The sequence below is a fragment of the Trachemys scripta genome, chromosome 24, assembly GCF_013100865.1.
Source record: "Trachemys scripta elegans isolate TJP31775 chromosome 24, CAS_Tse_1.0, whole genome shotgun sequence".
NCBI classification, from domain to species: domain Eukaryota; kingdom Metazoa; phylum Chordata; order Testudines; family Emydidae; genus Trachemys; species Trachemys scripta.
Window position 1 is genome coordinate 5602981 of NC_048321.1, and position 21679 is coordinate 5624659.

At 57.6% G+C, this 21679-nt stretch overlaps 1 protein-coding gene across 2 annotated transcripts; it reads right to left on the minus strand.

Annotated features, from left to right (window-relative positions):
- Nucleotides 1–777: 777 nt before the first annotated feature.
- Nucleotides 778–21635, minus strand: TMOD4 (tropomodulin 4). 2 transcript variants are annotated; one of them, XM_034756713.1, is made up of 10 exons: nucleotides 21386–21635; nucleotides 15803–15978; nucleotides 15203–15359; nucleotides 10597–10719; nucleotides 7933–8022; nucleotides 7329–7459; nucleotides 5082–5189; nucleotides 3505–3648; nucleotides 1628–1772; nucleotides 778–917 (listed from the first exon to the last, which is right to left on the minus strand). In XM_034756713.1, exons 2-10 carry the CDS (start codon nucleotides 15923–15925, stop codon nucleotides 895–897), a joined length of 1044 nt encoding a protein of 347 aa, XP_034612604.1. In that variant the 5' UTR covers nucleotides 15926–15978; nucleotides 21386–21635; the 3' UTR covers nucleotides 778–894. The 2 variants fall into 2 exon arrangements, with proteins under 2 accessions (XP_034612604.1, XP_034612605.1); XM_034756714.1 differs by lacking the exon at nucleotides 21386–21635 and adding an exon at nucleotides 19921–21363.
- Nucleotides 21636–21679: the final 44 nt, after the last annotated feature.

Here is a 21679-nt window from a genome sequence, read left to right on the forward strand (position 1 = left end):
CGGCAGGAACATGGGGGGGGGGGGGGTCAGGTTAGCGGCACACTCGAGGCAGAGCGCTCCAGGGGTAGGGCCCCACCACTAGCGCCACAGGGTCTAGGCCCTGTTCCAGTTCGGAGCGAGCTTGGGTAAGTCACTTCCCCACTCTGTACCTCAGTTTCGGCTCCCATCCCTTTGGCTAGTTACAGGGTGAGTGCCTTGGGGCGGGGCCCCGAGCTCTCGGGCAGCCTCTAGGCACCGCTGTAAGGAATGTAAGGGCTGGAGGCTGTGGGGGGAGAGGAGGGGGGCTGCAGGGGGTTGAGGGGTGGGGAGGGGGGGCTCCAGGGGCAAAGGAGGGAGGCGCAGGCGGTGGGGGCGAATCCAGGAGCAGGGGGTCACTCTCCGGAATGGGGAGCTGGGAGACTAGTGGGCAAATGGACTGATCTGTGGCTTGGCCAGCTCAACTCTGTTGGCCCCGCAGGGCAGGGGCTGGCCCTGCTGCAGCCCGGGGTGCGGGGCGGGGGGAGGAAGTGCCCTTTCTCTGAAGCAGCTGGGACTGGCCCCTGGGAGGAGGAGGCTCCCGGCCCTACGGCGTGCTGGTCCCCGCCCCCCACCCCAGTGCCCGAGCCTAGGCCCTCTGTCCGCATGGTGATCCCTTTATTTACAGTGAGAACCAAAATACTCGCTTCAGTTCTCTTCCTAGGAACGAGTAACCTGAGCCGGGGACTCCAAGTGCTAGATGGGGCGGGAGAGGGGCGGGGGGCCGACAGCTGAGGGCCGGCTCCAGGAAATCTACAAAAAGAACAAAAAGCTCCGCTTTGCTTTGCGCTGGAGGCAGCGCCCTGGCCGCGGGGCACCATGGCTTCGAGGCACGGAGAGGCGTTAAAGACACGGGCTGGCTTGCGGCGGCGCCGGGCATTATGTCTTCCTCTGCTTGCGACCTGTGGGGCAGACATAGCAAGGGGGTCGGTGGGGCAGAGCTGAGCCCAGAGGCCCCCACCCCACCCTCTGTAAATCGACAAGTACCAACCTCCCTCCCCCTCCCCAGATCTAGCTCTGGCCCATCCCGGAGACGAACAGGAAGAAAATGCCCCTGGGCGGTTTAGGACAGGAAGTGAAGAGGCTGACATCCATCAGGAACGGGCGATCCAGTGGGATGGTCTGTGGGAGTGTTACCACTCGCAGGGTCTTAATCCCCCTGCCCTGGGTGAAGTCCAGGGCCCGCTCTCCCATTCTGACCTCTCACACCCCCACTGCAGGGTCAGCCGGCTGGAGGAGCCTTCACTTCCTGTCCTAACCAGCAGCACATGGAATGACACCGGGGTCTGGGAATTGACTCATAAACCACCACATCCAAATGCACAGGTCTCGGTTGCTTAAGCTAAAGAACCGGCACCATTAACGCCACCCTCGGACCGGCTCTGTCTGGTCTAGCCGCTAGAGGGGAGCAGCATTGTACAGTCGCCCCAGAGCAGAGAGCACCAGACCTCAGGCCGTCCGCAGAGCCGCATCAATGGGGGTAAATCTGGGGCGAGGGGACCTGTTGTAAATCCAAGGGGGCTCGGGCTCCCGGAGCCGCTGCAGTGGGGCCGGGGAGGGGGTCGAGCCGTCGGTCTGTCCCCTCCCCACCCTTCCCCGACCTGCTACTTACGGAGCTCGTTGTTCTTGCTGATGGCAATGGAGGCTCTGGCCCTTGGTCCCTGCTGCGTGAAGTGGTACCCGAAGCGGATGATGGAGGGGCACTTCTCCAGCATGGCGGCCATCTCCATCTCCACCGAGTCCCCCAGCCGCTGAGACTGTGGGGGGAGGAACGGCAGCCTCGGTGGGTACCACCGCCCGGCCGAGCTTAGCCCCAGGGGCGGGGAGCTCTGCTCCCACCTTCCCCCAGGCTGCCCACCAGCCTCCCCAGCCTCCCAACTGGCCTGCCTGACACGGGCTGCACCAGCCCTGGTGTGGGGCATGGCCCTGGGAACCTGATTGCAGGCCTGGGTAGCCTTGGAAACAACCCCCCCCCCACCCTCCCTGCCGTCCATAGCCCCCAGGGCCCAGCCGGCCCTTGGTCTTTCCGCAGAGACTGCCAGGCGGCTGGGAGCTGGCCTGACAGCCGCCAGACTCATCTCACACCAGCTGCTGGGGGGTGACTACAAAGCAAGGCCGGCCCCTAGGGTGAGAGGCCTCATCTCCTGTTACTCACCCCCGGGAAACCGGGGATTGTTGTGGACGGACACCGGCCTCCGGGAGACCTTGTCAGTAAACTGGAGGCTGCATTTCAGACTCAGGCGGTGCTTAGGGTCCCGCCAGGCGGGCGCCCAGGCCTCCAGGACACGTCCCAGCCTCGGCACCTGTGGGGGCCCGAGGATGGTAGCCTGGAGCAAAAGGCTCAAGCCATTGTTTCTCTCTCTCTGTGTGCAGGGAAGGCTGAGCGGTTGTCAGGCCGGGTCCCTTGCCCGTGGGGTTCGGAGCCAGGAGCAGCTTTGGGCAGGGCAGGGCAGCGCTCGTGTGGCGGCACGACACCGGGGCAGGCGAGGTGAGCAGAACCATCCATCCTGCCGAGCTCCCTGCCGCTGGGATCTAACTGGGTCGGGGTTCGCCAGGGCCGGTGGCCCAGCGTGGGGCCCACCCCAGGCCTGACAGCTCTGGGCAGATGGCTGGTTGGTCCCAATCCTCCATTGATCCCTCGCTCTGGATCCAGATACCCAGCCCAAGCATCTGGCTGTCCTGAGTAACCGAGGCCTATTGGAGTCACCCAAAGCCTTTCCATTCACTTCATGGGGCCTCTCCTTACCCCACCCACAGCCCATGGCTGCAAGGCACTGCGCCCCCTGCTCCATGTACACACGGGATGCAGTGCGAGCTCCACCCCTCCCCAGATCAGGCCCTTGCCAGCTAATTAATAATTAGCCTCTGTCTACAAATGTGACCCCTCGTAACTCCCAGACAGATAAGGGAGTGTTAGAACAATACCTGGCCCTTGGCTAGGGAAAGTGGTCAACGCCCCTTACAAACCTGGGTTGCATTATCCCTGTTTTACCTGGGGGAAACTGAGGCAAAGAATGGCCAGCTTCCTTGTCACAGGGTGACTGGATCCTTTAAGGAGAAATGGGGCCAGCCCTGGCTGTGTCATAATTAGCAGCCTCCTAGCCTGAGGGGGCAGGACTAACTAAACACCTGGACCTCATAAAAACTTGGGTGAGGGGAAACTGAGGCAGGGATGCTGCAGAGCCATCCCAGGCCACAAGGGGGCACTCAGAGGCACCCACCCTGTCATACTCTTATTAGAATCAATTGCCAAATTCCCGCTGACGTCAATGGGGCCAGGATTTGAAACCCCATATGCCCACAGAAGCTAAGCTGGGATTAATACTGAGGGGTTTCCAGCACACAGGTCGGTTCGTTCGCCCCACCTCTCGCTTCCCGCCCACCCGTCAGATGACGCCTGGGCTCGCTTGCCCTTCCGGTGCCACGCCCCCACCAAGCCGCGTCTCGCACCCCGCCCCGGTGCTCCCTGGCAGCTGGGCACGGCCGTACCTGGTTGTCCACCTTGAGCTCGGCCAGCGCGGTGTTCTGCTGCACGCCCTTGATGACAGCCATCATCCCAGCACTGGTGATGAAATTGGATTCGATGTTGAGGCTCTCAAGAGTCTTGTTCTCCTTCAGCATCTCAGCCACAGCCTGTGGGAGTCCCAGACCAGAGTCAGTCGCATCGACCTCTCACAGCCTGCAAGCAGGGTTTGCTGTGGTGACATCCTCCCCACGCGGCCCCCCGTACAGAACACGAAGCTAAAAGGTCGCTGGCCCCCACATAAGGGCCTCCAAGGTAGACACCACCCTCAGGACACTGTCTGGATGGAAGTCAAGGCTGGTAGTTACCGGGGACGCTGTTGAGCGACATGAGACGCAGCCGCCCTCCCAGCTCTTGCTGGCTAAGGGACAGCGCGTGTACATGCAGCTCCAGCCAAGCCAGGTTTGCGGCATGGTCCCGGAGCCCCAGGCTGAGATTGGGGAAGGGGGGTTCGGTTCTGAGCTGAAAAGTCTACCCAGGGCCTGTCAGCACAGCCGCCACTGTGACCATCTGGCCCGACTAGCTTCACACAACCCAGAGAACCTCCCCAAAACAAGGCCATGAGAGAGCTGTGAGAGAAACATCCCGGCTGCCTTGAAAGACCCTCGGGAAATTGTTCCCAAGAGTTAATTACCCTCACCTGCGACCCAGAGGCCTTGGAATAACCCCTAGCTCTTCCCTATTGCGCTGCATCCACGGATCTCCAAAGGGAGGCAAGCATCATCGCCCTCATTTTACAGATGGGGAAACTGAGTCACAAGGCGGCAAAGTGACATGGCCAAGGTCACCCAGTGGCAACAGAACCCCGGACTCCAAGGCCAGGGCCCTACGCACTGGACCACACTGGGATCGCTAATGGTAATTGTTCCTCAGCTGTAGCTTGTCTTCTAGTCTGGTTCTTACAAGGCCTGGTCACCAGGGCTCCCTCCAGAGAGTGCGTTAAGCGTCGTGCCTCACATCTGTCCCGAGTGGTTCTTTGCTTGCCAAGCTGAGGGGCCGTGACTGAAGACTCCATTCAGCAGAGCACCGAAGCCCAAGCATAAGCCCCCCTGATTGTGTCTACGCTGCGACAGGGAGGCGACGTACCTGAGATCTAGCTAGATCAAAGCTAGCGCAAGTCAAAACAGCAGGGAAGCTGCTTGGCTTAGACCTGCCCACCCAGGCCCCTGGGGATGTGCACAAGCAGCTAGCCCCTGCCACCGCCTGGGTTGCTGGAGCGTCACCGTTTTGTTACTTGAGCTCACTAGATCAACCGGGCACGGGGCACATCTACACATGCTGAAGTCACACCTCCAGACTGCAGTATAGATGTATCCACTGAGCATAACGGGACCTATGCCGGTGCTTAAGGGCTTGGCTGAATCCAGCCGGGGCTTAAGTCTCCAGCCAGGGAAAATTCTCCCCGTCGGGGAAGCTGTTTCCCTCTGGGAGAGTCAGACTCCCCGACGATTCTGGTGCCAGCTACGGCTTGTCAAAGCTTGGCGGGGAACGGCAAACGGAGACGCTCCAAGCGGCTCCGTCTGTCGGGAGCTGCAGGGCTTACCTTGGCCACGGGGTCATTGCTCCGAGTCGCCACCAAGCTCAGCTTCTTCACGTGGGTGTTGGTTTTCATGGCTTCACAGATTTCCTTCAGTTTTGGGATGGGAATGTCCTGCAGGAGGAGAGAGTGAGAAAACGGAAGCCTTCACGGGTTTGTCTTGCATCACAATGGAGGGATGGACAGAGGGATGAGGTAGGTGGGTGGGTTGATGGGATGGGGGACGGAGGGATGAGGTGGATGAGATAGATGGATGGGTGGATGGAGGGAGGGATAGGGTGGGGTGGATAAGGTAGAGAGATGGATCAATGGGGTAGATGGACAAGGGGATGGAGGAATAGATGGATGGATGGATCAAAGAGGTAGATAGATGATGAAGTAGATGGATGGATCCAAGGGTGTGATGCTGTATGGAATCTGGGGGAATATGTCAGGTATAACTTGCCAGATGCGATCATCTCGTTTCTGTGTTTGTATCATCTTTGTATTATGAGTTATAGATATGTAGGTATGTCTGTATTTCAGATTTGCGCTATGCTTCCTCCGGGTGACACACCCAGACAGTTTGGCATCAGCACTGGCTAGCCTGCTTGATGGACCATTAAGGACCATCAGCTATACAACTGACCCATTGAGAGAAGGCAGAGGATACACCTTATCACTCAGCACGGAAGGCATGGGCATGCTTGTGGACAGAAAAGGCTTCCAAGCCATGTGTTGGAAACAAAGGAAGCACAGGCCGTATGGCAAAAGACTATCAAAGGCAGCTGCATCTTCTCCATTTTGTCTTCATTCCTGCTTCTTACCTCTGGAGGAACCTTTCTATAAAGGAAGCTCTGACAACGTACTGAATGACCCATCCCAGCTGTGGGTGTGTTCCAGAGGGACTTTCAAGCCAGCAAACTCACCAATACTGCTAGGAACCTGATATATCAGGAGTTCTCAAACTGGGGATCGGGACCCCTCAGGGGGTCACAAGGTTATTTCATGGGGGGTCGCGAGCTGTCAGCCTCCACCCCAAACCCTGCTTTGCCTCCAGCATTTATAATGGTGTTAAATATATAAAAAAATGTTTTTAATTTATAAGGGGGGGTCGCACTCAGAGGTTTGCTAAGTGAAAGGGGTCACCAGTACAAAAGTTTGAGAACTACTGTGATATATAGACTTTGAAGTCTTTGTATGTATGTGACTGTTTTACCATTTAACATCTCTCTTCTTGTTCTTTCTTTTTCTTTATAATAAACCTTTAGTTTTAGATACTAAAGGATTGGCCAGCAGCGTGGTATTTTGGGTAAGATCCAAACCTATACTGACCTGGTTAAGTGGCTGACCCTTTGGGCTCAGAAGAACATTTTGTATTGGTGAGCAGAGTTTTTAAATAACTTCTCACTGTACTGGACCCAGAGAACTGGAATGCAATAAAGGTGGCTGGGTGATTCCTTTTTTTGCTTCTTGATAACCAGTGTGGGGGATCAGAAACACAGTCTGTGACTGGTTGGGGAGTTTAACTTCAGTGTTACCCACCAATCTTGGAAGTATATGCTCTCCCTTTGGCAGCCAGCCCTGACCTTGGCATTTCCAGAGAGGGTGGCCCCAGCCAAAGTGTAGATAGATGATGGAGTAGATGGATGGATCAAAGTAGTACACAGGTAGATAGATGTAGATGGATCAAGGAATGGATGGAAGGAAGGGCTAAACAGATGGAGGGAAATGGATATCAGGTGTGTGGATCGAAGGGGTAAATAGGTGGAGGGAGGTGGATATCGGGTGTGTGGAATGAAGGGATAGATAGATGGAGGGAGGTGGATATCAGGTGGGCGGATCGAAGGGGTAGATAGATGGAAGGAGGTGGATATCGGGTGGATGGAATGAAGGGGTAGATAGATGGAGGGAGGTGGATATCAGGTGGGCGGATCGAAGGGGTAGATAGATGGAGGGAGGTGGATATTGGATGGGCGGATCGAAGGAGTAGATAGATGGAGGGAGGTGGATATCGGGTGGGTGGAAGGAAGGGGTAGATAGATGGAGGGAGGTGGATATCGGGTGGATGGAATGAAGGGATAGATAGATGGAGGGAGGTGGATATCTATTCCTCGAGGGGCTGAGGTCCTGGCCCCAAGGCATCAATGGCCCCACTATGATTGACATCAGTGGGACCAGGATTTCACCCCAGGGCTTTGACCAGTCAGATGCCCCCACGGCTCGGGGCTCCCACCCTCTCCCATGCCCCTTGCTACCCTGGGGGAAGCTGACCTTGATATTGTTCAGGTTGACCTCCTCCAGGTCCTTGTCATTGCTCTGGATTTTTTTGAGGGTCTCCTCCACGTTGGTGGGGTTCGGCGGCTCGTCTGGGACTGGTTTGTACCTATCCGGCTTTACCACGCCTGGTGGGAAACACACACGCACCACCAGGTCGGCAGGGGGAGATTCGCCGACCCAACCCTCTCACGTTCCACCAGGCCCGAACCTCAGCTGGCATCACCCGGCCTCGGAGCCAGGGGAACGCCGCCAATCAGCCAAAGATGCTTCGCTGTGGCTACTCCTGATTTACATCAGGATAAATGCTGGGAGAATTTGTCCCCCTCTGTTTCCTGACACCTCCTGCCCTGCGTTACTCATAACGATCCAAACCGAGAGGAATTTATAAACCCCATTTCGTTCTCATCCCAGATCTGCTGGTTTCACAGCCCGCGGTTCCTGACAGCAGGTTCACAGCCCCGCAGGTGGGACAATCCAGACCTAGGGACCCAGGCCTGGTGCTCTCCGACAGACTGAGCGACCCCACCGGAGTCAGCTGGCGCGTGGGATGAGCGCAAACCCCACCCGCCCGCCCCGCAGGCCGGTGGAGCTCACTCACTGTTGATGCCTTCGGTGCTGGTGATGTTGCCGCTGCAGATGGCTTCGTAGTACTGCTTGTTGCTCATCAGGGTGTACATCCCCAGAATGGCTGTTGGGGAGGGAACAGCAAACAGGCCGCAGGGTTTAATAGCAAAGACCGAGAGTCTGAGCTGCAGAGGTACGGGATGGGAGTCGCTGCAGCTCTCTGCTTTCACCCTGCACCTGCCTGGCAGAAGGGAACTGCCCAATTTCACTAAGAACAGAAGAACGGCCGTACTGGGTCAGGCCAAAGGTCCATCTAGCCCAGTATCCTGTCTGCCGACAGTGGCCAATGTCAGGTGCCCCAGAGGGAATGAACAGAACAGGTAATGATCAAGTGATCTCTCTCCTGCTGTCCATCACCACCCTCCGACAAACAGAGGCTAGGGACACCATTCCTTACCCATCCTGGCTAATAGCCATTAATGGACTTAACCTCCATGAATTTATCCAGTTCTCTTTTAAACCCTGTTATAGTCCTAGCCTTCACAACCTCCTCACGTGAGGAGTTCCACAAGTTGACTGTGCGCTGTGTGAAGAAGAACTTCCTTTTATTTGTTTTAAACCTGCTGCCTATTAATTTCATTTGGTGGCCCCTAGTTCTTGTATTATGGGAATACAATAAACTGCACTAAAGTGACAGTCGGAGTGTTGCTGTTTGCTGTTAAACAGCTACCACCTTGCACCCCAGAGGTGGCTGCATCTCAGCAAAGAGGAAGGGATCCCTGTACAAGCAGCTTCCACATTCCACGCCAGAAGGTGCTGTGTCTCACCACTGAGAGAGTGCTCCCTGTCTAAAATCTTCCATCCCAGAGATGGCAGCATGCACATAGTGGGTGACGATGCCTTTTATAAATAACTGCCGTGTTCCACCCCAGAGGTGGCTGCATGTCAGTGGGTGGGCAAGCAATTCCTGTACATGAAGGGCTCACAAGGTGCCCCATGACCCTGGGGATTGACGGCACTTCTCTATTACCGTGGCAGGCCACAGGGCAGCCCAGCGGCCGCACTCACACCCCGACCGCGGCTGGTTGTGGGAGGCCATAGGAAAAGCCCCTAAATGTAATCTCTCACCACATGCCCCACGTATTTTTATTGGCCTAGCATCTCCCCGGCGGGTGTAAGCGGATAGCCCTGGAGCCTGCCTTTCTCGTTTTAGCCACCCGCTGGCTCCCGGCCAGCTCGCTCGCTGCTGAGCTCTGGGAATCCGAGCTCATCATGGCTTGTATGGGCAAGAGCAGTGACATCTCTGAGGCGGCGTGGGGGCAGGGAACCAAAGCTGGGTCCCGGAGCTCGAGCAGGCCGGGCTTTGTGCTCGCTTTACCCCCTTGTCCCTCGACGCCCTCCCACCCCCACCCGGGGAGCTCAGAGGGCTGCTATGTATCGGTGCCAGGCTACGAGCCAGCCTGCATGTACTGGAGCCGCAGGGAGCCCCTTAAAGAAGGCGAGGGCACAAACACCCAGGAGTATATGCACACGCCAGGCCACGCGTGCACATGTGCTCACACCTACGTGGATTCACATAGGTGCATGTGTTCGCACAGGGGCATACAACCATGCAGGTACAACCATCTACATGTACGCATGCATACACCAGGCCACGAATGGGTCCACGCGCGCACATAAGCTCGTACATGCATATATTCGCACAGGGGCATACAACCACGCAGACACACGGGTATATGTATGCACATAGGCACAGGGACAGGCATCACACAGCGCATGGACTCACACGGGAGGCACCCAAACACAGGGGCCTATCCACACACCCCCAGACGCATGCATCCACTCACACGCGTGCATTCACACAGGGACGTGCATACAACACGCACAAACCCCCCTCTGCCTGCACGCACACGCCGAGCTCCCCGGGCATGCTCAGTCTGCACAAGTCTGCCCCGTCTGGGCAGGCATTTTCACACACCACAGACCCCAAACCGCAACATAGTCCCCTGCCACTAGCCCCACGGCAGTTACATGCCACACTCGCTAATTACAGGAGCTCTGAGGGGTCAAATCCAGCCCTGGCATAGGTGGCAAGATGCCTGTTGATTTCAGCGGGAGCTGTGCCCACGGGCCTGTCATTTGCTCCCCCTGACCGATCCCACACGCTGCGTCCCCACAGGGATGTTTTAGGGCAGCTGGCCCCAGCTCTAAGCCCCGAGGTTGTTCCTGGTACCCACCCCGGCTCCCCATGATGACGTCCAGGCCCCCTGTGGGGTAGGCAGGACCTGTTCCCTGCTCTCAGCATCTCCCACCCCCTTGAGCGGTCACACGTGGCAGATGATGAGCCTGCTACAGCCTTGGCCAACAGCCTCACCTTTCGGCTCCTGCCACAGAGCTGGTGCTTCATGCTCCAGAGGTCTCTGGGCGTGGGATTAAACCTATGACCCAACCCGGGGGGCTGAGCATCTCACTAGCTCCATCTGAATCCCACCCCCGGTGCCAGGACCCGGCCAACCTTAGCTCAGCCCCAGTCACAACACACCCACCCCAGAAATGCCAGCCGCCCAGCTGCAGCGATGTCTAGCCAGGGCCCCGGGCATTCACCACTAGCACGCAGGCAGGGCACTGCTGCCTCCCACACCGCTGTGGCCCCAAAGCAGACGGGGTTTGCTGCCCTCGAGGGCCCCAAGCCCTTCACCTGCAATGTCGCACATCTCTGCATCAGTGGCGTTGGCCAGGGCTTCCTCCAGCTCGGGTTCCAGAGTGATCTGCTCCTCCTTGGGGATCTCCCGCTGGGGGTTCTTTGGGATAAAGGGTTTCCCTGCAGAGAGACAGACTGGGGTTAGCATCTGGGCTGGAGAGCAGCGAAGGTTAGAACCGTAACATAGCGGCGTATGCGCTCAACTGCCTTCTGCTGCATGGAATCAAGCATGTGTGTCATATGCCCTATACTGCCAGCAGCCAGTGAAGATTCTTCTGCAGCTCACGTGGCAGGAGCCTAGACATTTGGAGTAGGAAGATGTGTTTTCTATTCCCCCTGCCACCACGAGGTTATAAGTAGCAGCCTGTTGATGCCAGGTAGCCATCGACTGGTGACAGCATCTTCGATTCCCACAGTGCCTTCTGCCCCGGAGTGCTTGCTTCCCAGCGCCAGAGCAGGAATTGCCGTCCCAGATCAGACGGGTTGTCAGAACTATAAAGGGAAGGGTAACAGCCCTCCTGTGTACAATACTATAAAATCCCTCCTGGCCAGAGATTCCAAAATCCTTTTACCTGTAAAGGGTTAAGAAGCTCAGGTAACCTGGCTGATACCTGACCCAAAGGACCAATAAGGGGACAAGATACTTTCAAATCTTGGTGGGGGGAAGGCTTTTGTTTGTGCTTTTTGTTTTCTTGGGAGTTCGCTCTTGGGACTAAGAGGGACCAGACATCAATCCAGGCTCTCCAAATCTTTCTGAACAAGTCTCTCATATTTCAAACTTGTAAGTACAGCCAGGCAAGGTGTGTTAGTTTTATCTTTGTTTTCTCAACTTGTAAATGTACCTTTTGCTAGGGTGTTTACCTCTGTTTGCTGTAACTTTGAACCTAAGGCTAGAGGGGATTCCTCTGGGCTCTTTAAGTTTGATTACCCTGTAAAGTTATTTTCCATCCTGATTTTACAGAGATGATTTTTACCTTTTTCTTTAATTAAAAGCCTTCTTTTTAAGAACCTGATTGATTTTCCTTGTTTTTAGATCCAAGGGGGTTGGATCTTGATCCACCAGGAGTTGGTGGGAGAAAGGAGGGAGATGGTTAATTTTTCCTTGTTTTAAGATCCAAGGGGTTTGGATCTGTATTCACCAGGGAATTGGTGAAGAGTCTCTCAAGGCTACCCAGAGAAGGGAATTAGCACATTGGGAGTGGTGGCAGCGGACCAGATCTAAGCTGGTAGTTAAGCTTAGAAGTTTTCAGGGAGGCCCCCACATCTGTACCCTAAAGTTCAGAGTGGGGAAGGAGCCTTGACACGGGTGATGCACAAATGCAGCCACCTCTGGGGCAGAACGCTGTAGCTGTTTAACAGCCACACGAGGTCAGGACAGGAAGCAAAGGAGAATCCAACTGAAAGGCCAGGCAGCGCTGAGTGACAGAATGTAAGAGTGCGGCCGATCCTTTTGACAGCCCCGCAGGGAGTTCTGGCCTCAGCTCTGTAAAATTCCTGTGACTCATTCGCTCCAGCCCCTTCACAGCTGGGAGCATGTGCCAGCCCCCAGGGCTAGAGATTACCAGGGTGTGTATCGCAGAGTCCCAGCCCCACCACACACACAGCAAGGCGAGGGCCCCTGCCCCAAGGAGCTGCCAGTCTAAGTCGAGAGACAACAGGTGCAGACAGACAGACGGGGGAGCACCAGGGGACAGATGGTCCTGATCAGCACAGAGGTGGAGAGAAGGTAGCACCCTGGATTGGTGCTGGCAGCAGCGTGAGATCCCACATCAGTTAGATCAGGACCGGCCCAATACGCCGTTCTCGATGCTGCCTTCGTGTGGAATAGCCTCTGGCCTAACCCACAAACAGCTCAGTGGCCCAGCAGCTCTGGAAGACCCAAAATCCGAGGACCATGGTTGCCAGCTCCTCCAGCCCAGGGGAGCTTTCTACCATCTGTGCAGCAGTTAGGGCTTCCTCGGGGGCTGGTCCCAGACTGGAGCATGAACTCCCCCAGGACTGGCTCTTCCCAGCCTTGCACCCCTCCCACCCCCCCGGTCTGCTTCTCTGCCCAGCCCTTCTCCAACACCACACAGCAACACCACCAAAACACTCCCCCTGGCGAGAGAACAAGCCACTCGTGGCAGGGGTCAGTCATGTGGCTTAATGCACGCCTGGAAGGTGCTCGCAGGCCACGGTCACGGGGCGGGATGGGAAACTGCATAGACTAGGAGGTCCTGCACTGGACAGGGGCCAGAGGAAGGTTGGGGGAGATGGAGCTGAGCAAAGTGCTTTTCTGATGTGACCAACCAGCCTGGAAGCACCTCGGGGCTCTTAGCTTCAGGGGAAACCAGCCACTGTCAGACACCTGATTTTCAGGAAGCTGCAGTAGCAACGGCTCCAGGCACCTCCTGCCTAGCTGGGGCACTGGGGGCAGTGTCACCCTGGCCTGGGTTTCATTTCACGGGTGCATCGTGGCGGGTTCTGATGCCGCACGTCCCTCCAGGGCGGCACAGAGCCCATCACAAGAGACGCTGTGTAGCTGACTAGCTGGCCCGGTTCCCTGGGCTCGCAGCCTAGCAGTGCCAGCACTTCTTTGTGATCATGCGCTGAAGGGGAAGCAGGGAGTTCTTGGGCCATCAGGTGGCCAGGGGCTATGGACAGAACATGTGGAGCCCATGCACTGGGGCCGATCCCAGTCACTCTGCGCCTGCGCTTGGAGCAGGATTGGGGTGCGGGGTGGCCTTTGCTCTCCCTGGATTCTGGGTTGTTGCCGGGCCCTGCCTGGCACCCAGGGTAAGGTGGAGCAGCCCGGGGTCCCAGTGGGCCCTGGGGAGAAAAGAATAGGCACAGTGCAGTGCAACACACCCGCCCTACCCTGTATGGACCCTGGGGAGCAGAGAATGGCCACAGCACAGGGTGCTACAGCCACAGCCCCGATCCACCCCCTGCAGCAGGGGTAGGGGCAGGGTGGGCACAGGGCTGGGGAGGCCCCGGCACAGGGAGGATTTTCAGGGGCACCGTTTCCAACCACACCCAGGCCAGAGCAGCACAGAGGGGCGTGAACGCACCAGAACCAGGCCTGCTGCCTCCACCTGCGTCACGGGGGTTCCACAGTGAGCGGCTCCTGTCCTGCCAGCGGAGCGAGGCGGGAGGATCCCCTCCCCGCAGGGTGCCGTCGGAGAGCTCTGCTTCCCAGCCGCCCCCCCAGCTCAGCCTGACGCTCCCAGCGACTCCAGCTCCCTCGCAGCCAGAGGCAGATTTAGAGCTCAGCCGTGCTCGGGAGCCAGGCAGGCGACCCGGCATCTCCCAAGGACTCTGTCTCTGCCCCAGGGCCCCGCCTTGATGTTCCAGGGCCCTGCGCTCCCAGGGCCCCAGGTGGATCCTTTAGCGCCACGATCTCCGTGGGGTCAGGAGGATTTTCGTTATAATTTGTCCAATGTGGCAGAAGACGTCCCCTGATTGGCAGCCCTGGGCATTCACCGGATGGGCAGAGCCCGGACTTAGCTTCCTCCTATGCTGCCCCCCGTGGCCCATTCCCTCCTGGGCCTCCCTGGTGAGTCTCCCAGGTGTTGGGGTCACCAGGTGGACCCCAGGCCCCGCGGATGGGGCAGGGGAGTCACTTCCGGCCCCGGACACCCTTTGAGCCGAAATGGAAGCCGGTTGCCACAGGAGGCCGTTGGGCTGGGGCCATGGTGACGCCGGGGAATGGACCCTGAGGTGCGCAGCACTGTGGGGGGCGGCTCAGGGGAAGGAGCCTCACAGGAGGGGTCCCCAGTCAGAGAATAGAGCATTGGCCCTTTAGGGTGGCATCCAGAGACCCCAGCTGAGATTGGGGCCCTGTACAGACCCAGAGTGGGAAGCGCTCCCTGCCCTGAAGATCCCAGTCTCAATAGACCAACCAGACTTGGGAGACATGGGAAACTGAGGCACGGAGAAGGAAAGGGACTTGCCCAAGATCCCCCCGTAGGCCAGTGGGAATAGAACATCAGGTATCCTGAGGCCCAGACTGGTGCCCACTAGCCCTTGCTGCCCCCCAGAACCTCAGCAGCTCTGCCCTTGCCCCTGCCCCAAGGAGCTGGCCCCGCCAGTCGCTGCTGGCTCCCTGGGGTTATGGGGAGAGGAGTGGCCAGGCCAAGGTGTGGGTTCCGGGGCCAGGAGCTGCAGTGCCTGGGCTGGTGGGACCCCAGCTTGGATCGGACGGGACAGCCGAGCAGCTCACCAAGATATTTTGGAGCAGCCGCAGCTCCTGGGCTGAGCTACGTATAATCCCTTCCCTCCTGGCCCTGCAGCCCAGCACCTGGGCAGACACTCGGCCAGCAGCACTCAGGGACAGCCCTGCCCACCCCTCAAAGGCCAAGGCAGGGCCCCCAATAGGCCCTGGGCCATTCTCCCTGGCCTGGTCCGCCTGACCCACCACTGCTTGGCCACCCAGAGACACAGGAGGGGGTGTGTCCCCAGGTGCTGCCCCTGCTCTGATGGGGGGCCACTTGGGCTGTAAGCACGTCTCCCCCAATCAGGGGGGCGATCAGGCAAGTGCAAGAGACTGTACCATTTGTGCCAGTGCCGGGTCAGGCTGAGCCAAGCCCCCGTGCACACCCCCGCACACACACTACCGTGGTACCTCTCTTCTCGCCGGTGAATGGCACCAGGTCCTCACGCTCCTTTGTCTCCAGCGCCTGCTTCTCCAGGTGCTGCATGAGGGCGTCCCGGTCCAGCGGCCCCGTCGGGCTCTTCTTGGTCTGGTCTCGCTGGCGCATCCCGGCTGGGAGCATCATGTTCTGGAAGAGGGAGGCGGGAAGGGGTCACTGGCGGGACAAGCCCCCCATAGAGATCACCGCCCCCCTGCCCCTGAGGAGGGGCACAAAGCCCTTTGCAAATAGCAATGAATGAAGCCTGGCGCCTATGCCCCATGTTACAACGGGGAAACTGAGGCACACAGCAGGGGAGTGGTTTACTCAGGAAGCTAGTGCCAGAGCTGGGAATAGAACCCAGAAGTCCTGGCTCCCAGCCCCCTGCTCTAACCACTGAACTGCACTCCCCTGCGACCCACACTGGTCTAAGTTTCGAAGAGTTTTATGACCATCATAGCTATAGGTGAAAGCCAGGGTCAGAGGTGGGGTGGGGACGGGATTGAGGCTTTGAAGTCTGGAGCGCAGAGGCCAGCAACTGTCCCCAAGCCGCAGCGTCACCCCCTTCCTGTGCCAGCTGGGGGCGGCCTCACCTCGGGATCCATCTCCTGCAGCTCTAGGTCGAGCTGGTCCAGCTCCTCGGGGGAAAGTTCCCTCAGGAGCTTCTCCTCGTCGATGTCCCGGTACTTCTCCAGCTCCATCCGGTAGGACGTCATGGTTCAGCAGCGTCGGAGGCAACCCCTCCGCAGCAACCAAGCAGAGACTTAGCCTGGGTGGGGACACAAACAGATGTGGGCTCTCCCTGCAGCGGGGCATTCATAAGGTTCACCCATGGGACTCCCTGCTGCCACACAAGACCTCTGGGTCACTGCCGAGGGACAGGACTGACATTGACCTCTGCAACTGCCTGCTACAAGATATCAGTGAGATCAGCCCCGGGGATTCCCTGATGTGGGATATTAGCAAGGTTAGCCCATGGAACTCCCTGCTACCGGATATTAGCGAGGTTAGTCTGTGTAATTCCCTGCCACTCGATATTAGTGAGACTAGACAGTGCAACTCTCTGTCACTGGCTATTAATCAGGTTAGCCCGTGGGACTGCCTGCCATTGGATATTAGTGAGATTGCTCCATGGAACTCCCAGCAACTGTATGGTTATTAGGTTAGCCTGTGGGACTCCTTGACACTGGATATTAGTGAGGTTAGCCTGTGGAACTCACTGCCGGTGGATATTATTGAATTCCCTGGCATTCCGGCAGTCTGAAGACGCTGTAGGGTCCAGAGTAGCAGTGGGCAGGAATCCAGCAGCCAGGCCCAGCCAACCTCCTGCCCCTCCCGAGGGGATGGTGCATTAACTGCCCTCATCTCCCACCCCCTCCCCAAAGCCTCGGCACAAGGGCCCCATGGCAGGAATGGTTAAATCAGCCCCTAATCTTGCCCCTCCCTGTCTCCAAACGGCTGCAGTAGCTCAGTGTCCTTATCAGAGACCCAGGACCCATCCCAGCCCCGCAGCCATTGGCCCCGGCCGATAAGGGAGCAAGTCTGAAGCAGACGCTCTGAGCAGGGTGGGAGGATGCAGAGGGTGCCCCTGGAGGGGACGAGAGAGTCCATTGGGGGCCATAGGTCCATGCTGGAAGGGATGGGGATGGAGGTGGTGCTGGGCTAAGGGTGGCAGAGGGAGGGCACCTGCACTGAGATAAGGATGGAGCTGGAGAGGGAATGGATGCCCTGGGGACGGACGGACAGGGCACAAGGGGGATGCAGGGTGTCGTGCTGGGGGTGGAGGAGGCACCAGGCGTGAGGGGGGTAGGCCAGGGATTGAAGGGGGTTGCTGGGCACAGAAGGGGCGCTAGGGGCGGAACCTAACGGGCAGATGGAGAGGTGACACAGCCAGCGTCATCCGCCCTTCGACTGATCAAAACTGCCAAGGCAGCTGCTCCAGGAATCTGCCAACCTGGCTGGACACGGGTCAGCCTGGCGCCCAATGTCATGTCCCGTGATGCTCGTTCGGAGAGCGGTGCCAGCTGGCAGCTGTAGAACAGGTGGGACGGCCGCCCCATCCCATCCCCTCCCCGCTGGAGCGGGGTCTGAAACAGGGCAGAGAAACGGGCCTTAAATAAAGTCACTGAGCAAAGTGCTACACGGTGCGGTGGGTTTTCTCGGGGCTCCCACAGGGCTGATAAATCGGAGAGGGGTCAGAGAAGAGCTGCAGGGAGGATTAAAGGATTCGAAAACTCCAGGAGCTCAATCTATTTAGCTTAACCAAGAGAAGGCTAAGGTGGGACTTGATCTCAGTCTGTGAGTACCCACATGGGGAACAAGTATTGAATAATAGGCTCTTCACACTAGCAGAGAAAGGCCGGACACGATCCAATGGCTGGAAATTGAAGCTAGCCACATTCAGACGGGAAATAACGTGCACGTTTTTAACCAGGACAGTAATTAGCCACTGGAACAATTCCCAAGGATCATGGTGGATTCTCCATCAGACACCATTTTTTAATCAAGACTGGATGTTTTTCTAACAGCTCTGCTCTGGGAATTCCTTGGGGGTAGGTCTCTGGCCTGTTACAGAGGTGGGATGATCACCACGGTCCCTTCTGGCCTTGGAATCTATGAATCTATGAACTCCAAGGGTAGACAGCCCCATAGTTTCCCGCATCAGTAAAATGGGAGGTGCTCGGAGATCCGCAGCTGGGAAGCGTCTTAAAGAGTGGGCCTGAGTCGCTTTTACCCTCAGGCATCGGCGGCGACTCCGTGGGTGCTCTGGGGCTGCAGCACCCATGGAAAAAAAAACAGTCGGTGTTCAGCACCCACCGGCAGCCCCGTGAATCAGCTCCTCCCCCACCCAGCCTTCCCACGCGCCAGTGGCCCCGCCAATCAGCTCCTCCCCCTCCCTCCCAGTGCCTGCCGCCCACCGTGATCAGCTGTTCAGCAATGTTCAGGAGGTGCTGGGGGGGGAAGGGGAAGGGTGGGGGGCAGGAAGAGGCGGAGATGAGGTTTGGGGAAAGGGGTGGGGGCGGGAAGAGGTGGGGTGGGGAATTTGGGGAAGGGGTGGAGTGGGGACTGGGCCTGGGGCAGAGCGGTGGTCAAGCACCCTGCGGGAACTGGGGAAGTCGACACCTATGCCCTCAGCCCGTTTACCCAGCTCTGGCAGTGTAAGGAGAGCATCTACGTCACCCGCTTCAAGCCCTGCACATTGCTGCCTGTTGCTTGTAAGCTCATTGGCACAGGGCCCAGCCCCCACGGTGATGGGCACTCTGACTGCCTAAGCAGACAGGACTGGCCAGGGCATAGGGATAACGTTGAATTAGAAGGGGCCACAGGGCCACAAGGAGGGATTCTGATCTCACACCACAGTGTTCAATGCCGTTGCTCTCGATTTACCAGCATACGGGCGATCAGAACCAAGCCTACAGCCGCTAAGGCCAGACAGAGTCGCTCTGATCGGTTAGTCTGACCTCCTATCTAACACAGGTCAGAGACAGCCACCCAGGGGTACCTGCCACAGAGGGAATTATTTATATTATTACCCATTAGCATGTTAAAGCAGCAGCAGCCACCAGACACCAGCTCACGTCGAAAAAGCCTTGCTAACAGCCCGCTGCTCCCAACTCCGCCTGACCTTGCTCTGCTGAGATCACAGCGGCCAGGTGCTCACATATAGCTGGAGCCTTACCGGGGTAAAGCTGGTTTCCGACTACAAAGCAAGGGCACAATGTCCTGGAGGGCTCTGGGAATCTGGCAATAGCCCTTTGGCCTTTCCCCAGAGCGAAACCTGACCGTCCTCTTGTTTTATTCCAAACAATTCAGTCTGCGGTTGTGCCACCGGGCACTGGGGTCCAGCTAGGTTTCAGAGGCTGAGTGGGACAGGCTGGGTTGGGAAGCTGGATAGGAGACCTCCGAGCGCCACCCACCCAGATCTGCAGGAAGCAATACTGGAGGATTTGATAGGTGGCGCTCTCCTTACTGGGTCAGCACAGGGCACTAGGGAGGGCTGCGTGGCAGGTGTAACACACACAAGCCCCCGTCACTAAAGATCCCCTAGTGCTTGTTAGCCCGAGTCCCAGCCAAATTCCAGCCTGGGAATTGCAATGTTGCCTACCTAATATTCCTCCTGCAGTTACGGTGCTCGGGCCCTGTCCTAAACGCTTATAACAGCTGCTGCAGCCCTCCCCAGAGGTGGCCACATTTGAGCACTAGTCAAACCGACCCGTACGGGTCTGTAACATTTACCCAGCGCTCTGGGCTGCGAAGCACTGTAGGAGCATCTATGTCGTAGCCCTGTCGTGCTTTGTATATTCTTTTGGTGGGGGGAAAGCAGGCCCAGTAGCCGAAACCCATCCTCCATCAAGATCATGCATGGAGCCATGATAGGAGACAAAGCTGTTTACCCGGAGGGTCAAGTTAAAGAGCAGATGTCCCAGGCAGAGAAGGCGTCTCAACGCACTAGGGAAAGATCCCTTCACCTACCTACAAGAGGAACACGTGCCCTACAGCCCAGAAAAGCAGGCACTGATCCCACATGGGCAGCCTGTCCCCTCCAACGCAAGCCGGAGGTGAGAATCCAGAGCCCAACGAGCAATGGCCGAAGAGGGCAAGGCAGCCCCACGCCCCTTCAGCGAGCCGCTTAGAATATTAGCTTTGTGGTTAGATCAGCCTTGTGCCCCATGGAGAAATCTACCCCCCGGGAGCAGGGCTTCCAGCTTACCTTCCCCTGGCAGTCCAGGACGCTGCCTTTCCAGGCTGGGCGAAAGTAGCAGCAGCAGCGCAGTGCTGAGGCAAGGGATACCGCCAGCGAAGTGTGTGAGATCAGCATTTTATTATTTTAGCTCCAGCCGGGCAAAGGGGAGGGTGGGGGAGCGAGATCACATAGACAGGCTGGTTATCAATCACTCCAACTGCCCAGCCGGTTTTCCCAGAGCCCTGCAGACCCCCAGTGGTCAAATGCCAGAATTGCCACTTGAAGGGGGCAGCTCTGGGTTGCCCGTTTTGCTTTGCAGGTGGGGAGGGCATGAGATGAGGCCTTAGCAGCAGGAAGGGCTCCTGCCGATCAGAGCCAGCCACACAGGCATCCTGGCAGAGCTGAGAAGACAGGACCCCTCTCACTCCAGATCCCACGCGACCGCACTGGGAATCCTGGCTTTAGCTCGGGATCAGACACGGCCTGGATCAGACGAGGGGATGAGACAGAGCTCTGTGGGGCAGCGATCGTCTCTTTGATGTGCCCGTACCACACCGAACACAGTGGACTGCTGGTCCGTGCCTGGGCGTCCCAGCTGCTACCATAATACACCTAATAAATAACATGCAGCACCCAGCACGATGGGGTCCTGGTCCATGACTGCCCCTCCCAGCTGGTACCGTAGTACCCCTAAAAAAGGTCCCTTCTGGCCTGTAATCTATTAAACTGAATTAGAGAAGAGAAACAGAAGGGAGGTGAGGGGCTGATTTATGAGGACAGCTTAATGGAGGTGTGGGGTAAGAAAAGGATGAGCTTGCAGTTAAGGCCTTGGACTGGGACCCTCGAGATCTGGATTCAATTCCCAGCTCTGACTCCCCATGTTAGTGTGAGACCTTGTGCCTCAGTTTCCCTATCTGTAAAATGGGGATAATGCTAAATCCCTGGGAGGGTCAATACACGACCATAGGCAAAGCATTCAGCTACTTTGGGGACGGGGCTGGCTAAGACGCTAGACAGGCAGAACTAAGCTGTACCCTGGGGGCAGGGGATGGGGCGGGGACGACGATAGCCAGCTGCAAGGAGGAAGAATTGCTTGGGGAGTAACTAGGAGCGAGAGAGAGAAATTTAAGCTGAAGCTCAGGAATGGCTTGTTAACAAGCTCTCCGGTGCAGCAGACTCATCCCCCAAGGCGCGGCATCCCCAGAGCCCGAGACATTTAAAACCAGAGTGGAGTAGAGAGGGGGCAGGGATCAAGCTGGCGGTGGATACAGGCAGGAAATCGGATGGGCTCGGGCAAGGAGGGCGACTGAGGAAATCGCCTTTGGAATGGGGGGTTCTTTTATTTCCCTTCTCTCCTTATTGAAGCAGCTGGGCTGGCGATGCTGCCTGAATAACACGCTGCTCTGGCTCTCCCAGGGGTGTTACTGACAACACTTATCAGAGCCCTGCAGGCTGGCCAAGCCACACGAGCAGGAGGCAGACACCAACTAACCTGTCTGCGACACGGAACCGCCTGTACGTCGCAGCCCTGCCAAGGCTCCAGTCAGCGCCACAAGTCAGGGTTTCAGCGCAAACCGCTCCTTGCGCCTCTGGCTTTTGCAATGGGAGTTTTACCCTGCCCGCAGTCTCAGCTAGAACCAACTGAACGTCACCTGGTCCCTGACGCTCTCCACTGGCACTGCCCCTGCTGTAGCTGATCAGTGAGAAGGGACATTAGACTGCAGCAGAATCCGGCCTCTTTCACCCGCTCCTCCCCTCCCTGCAATGAGCCACACAGTGCAGACAG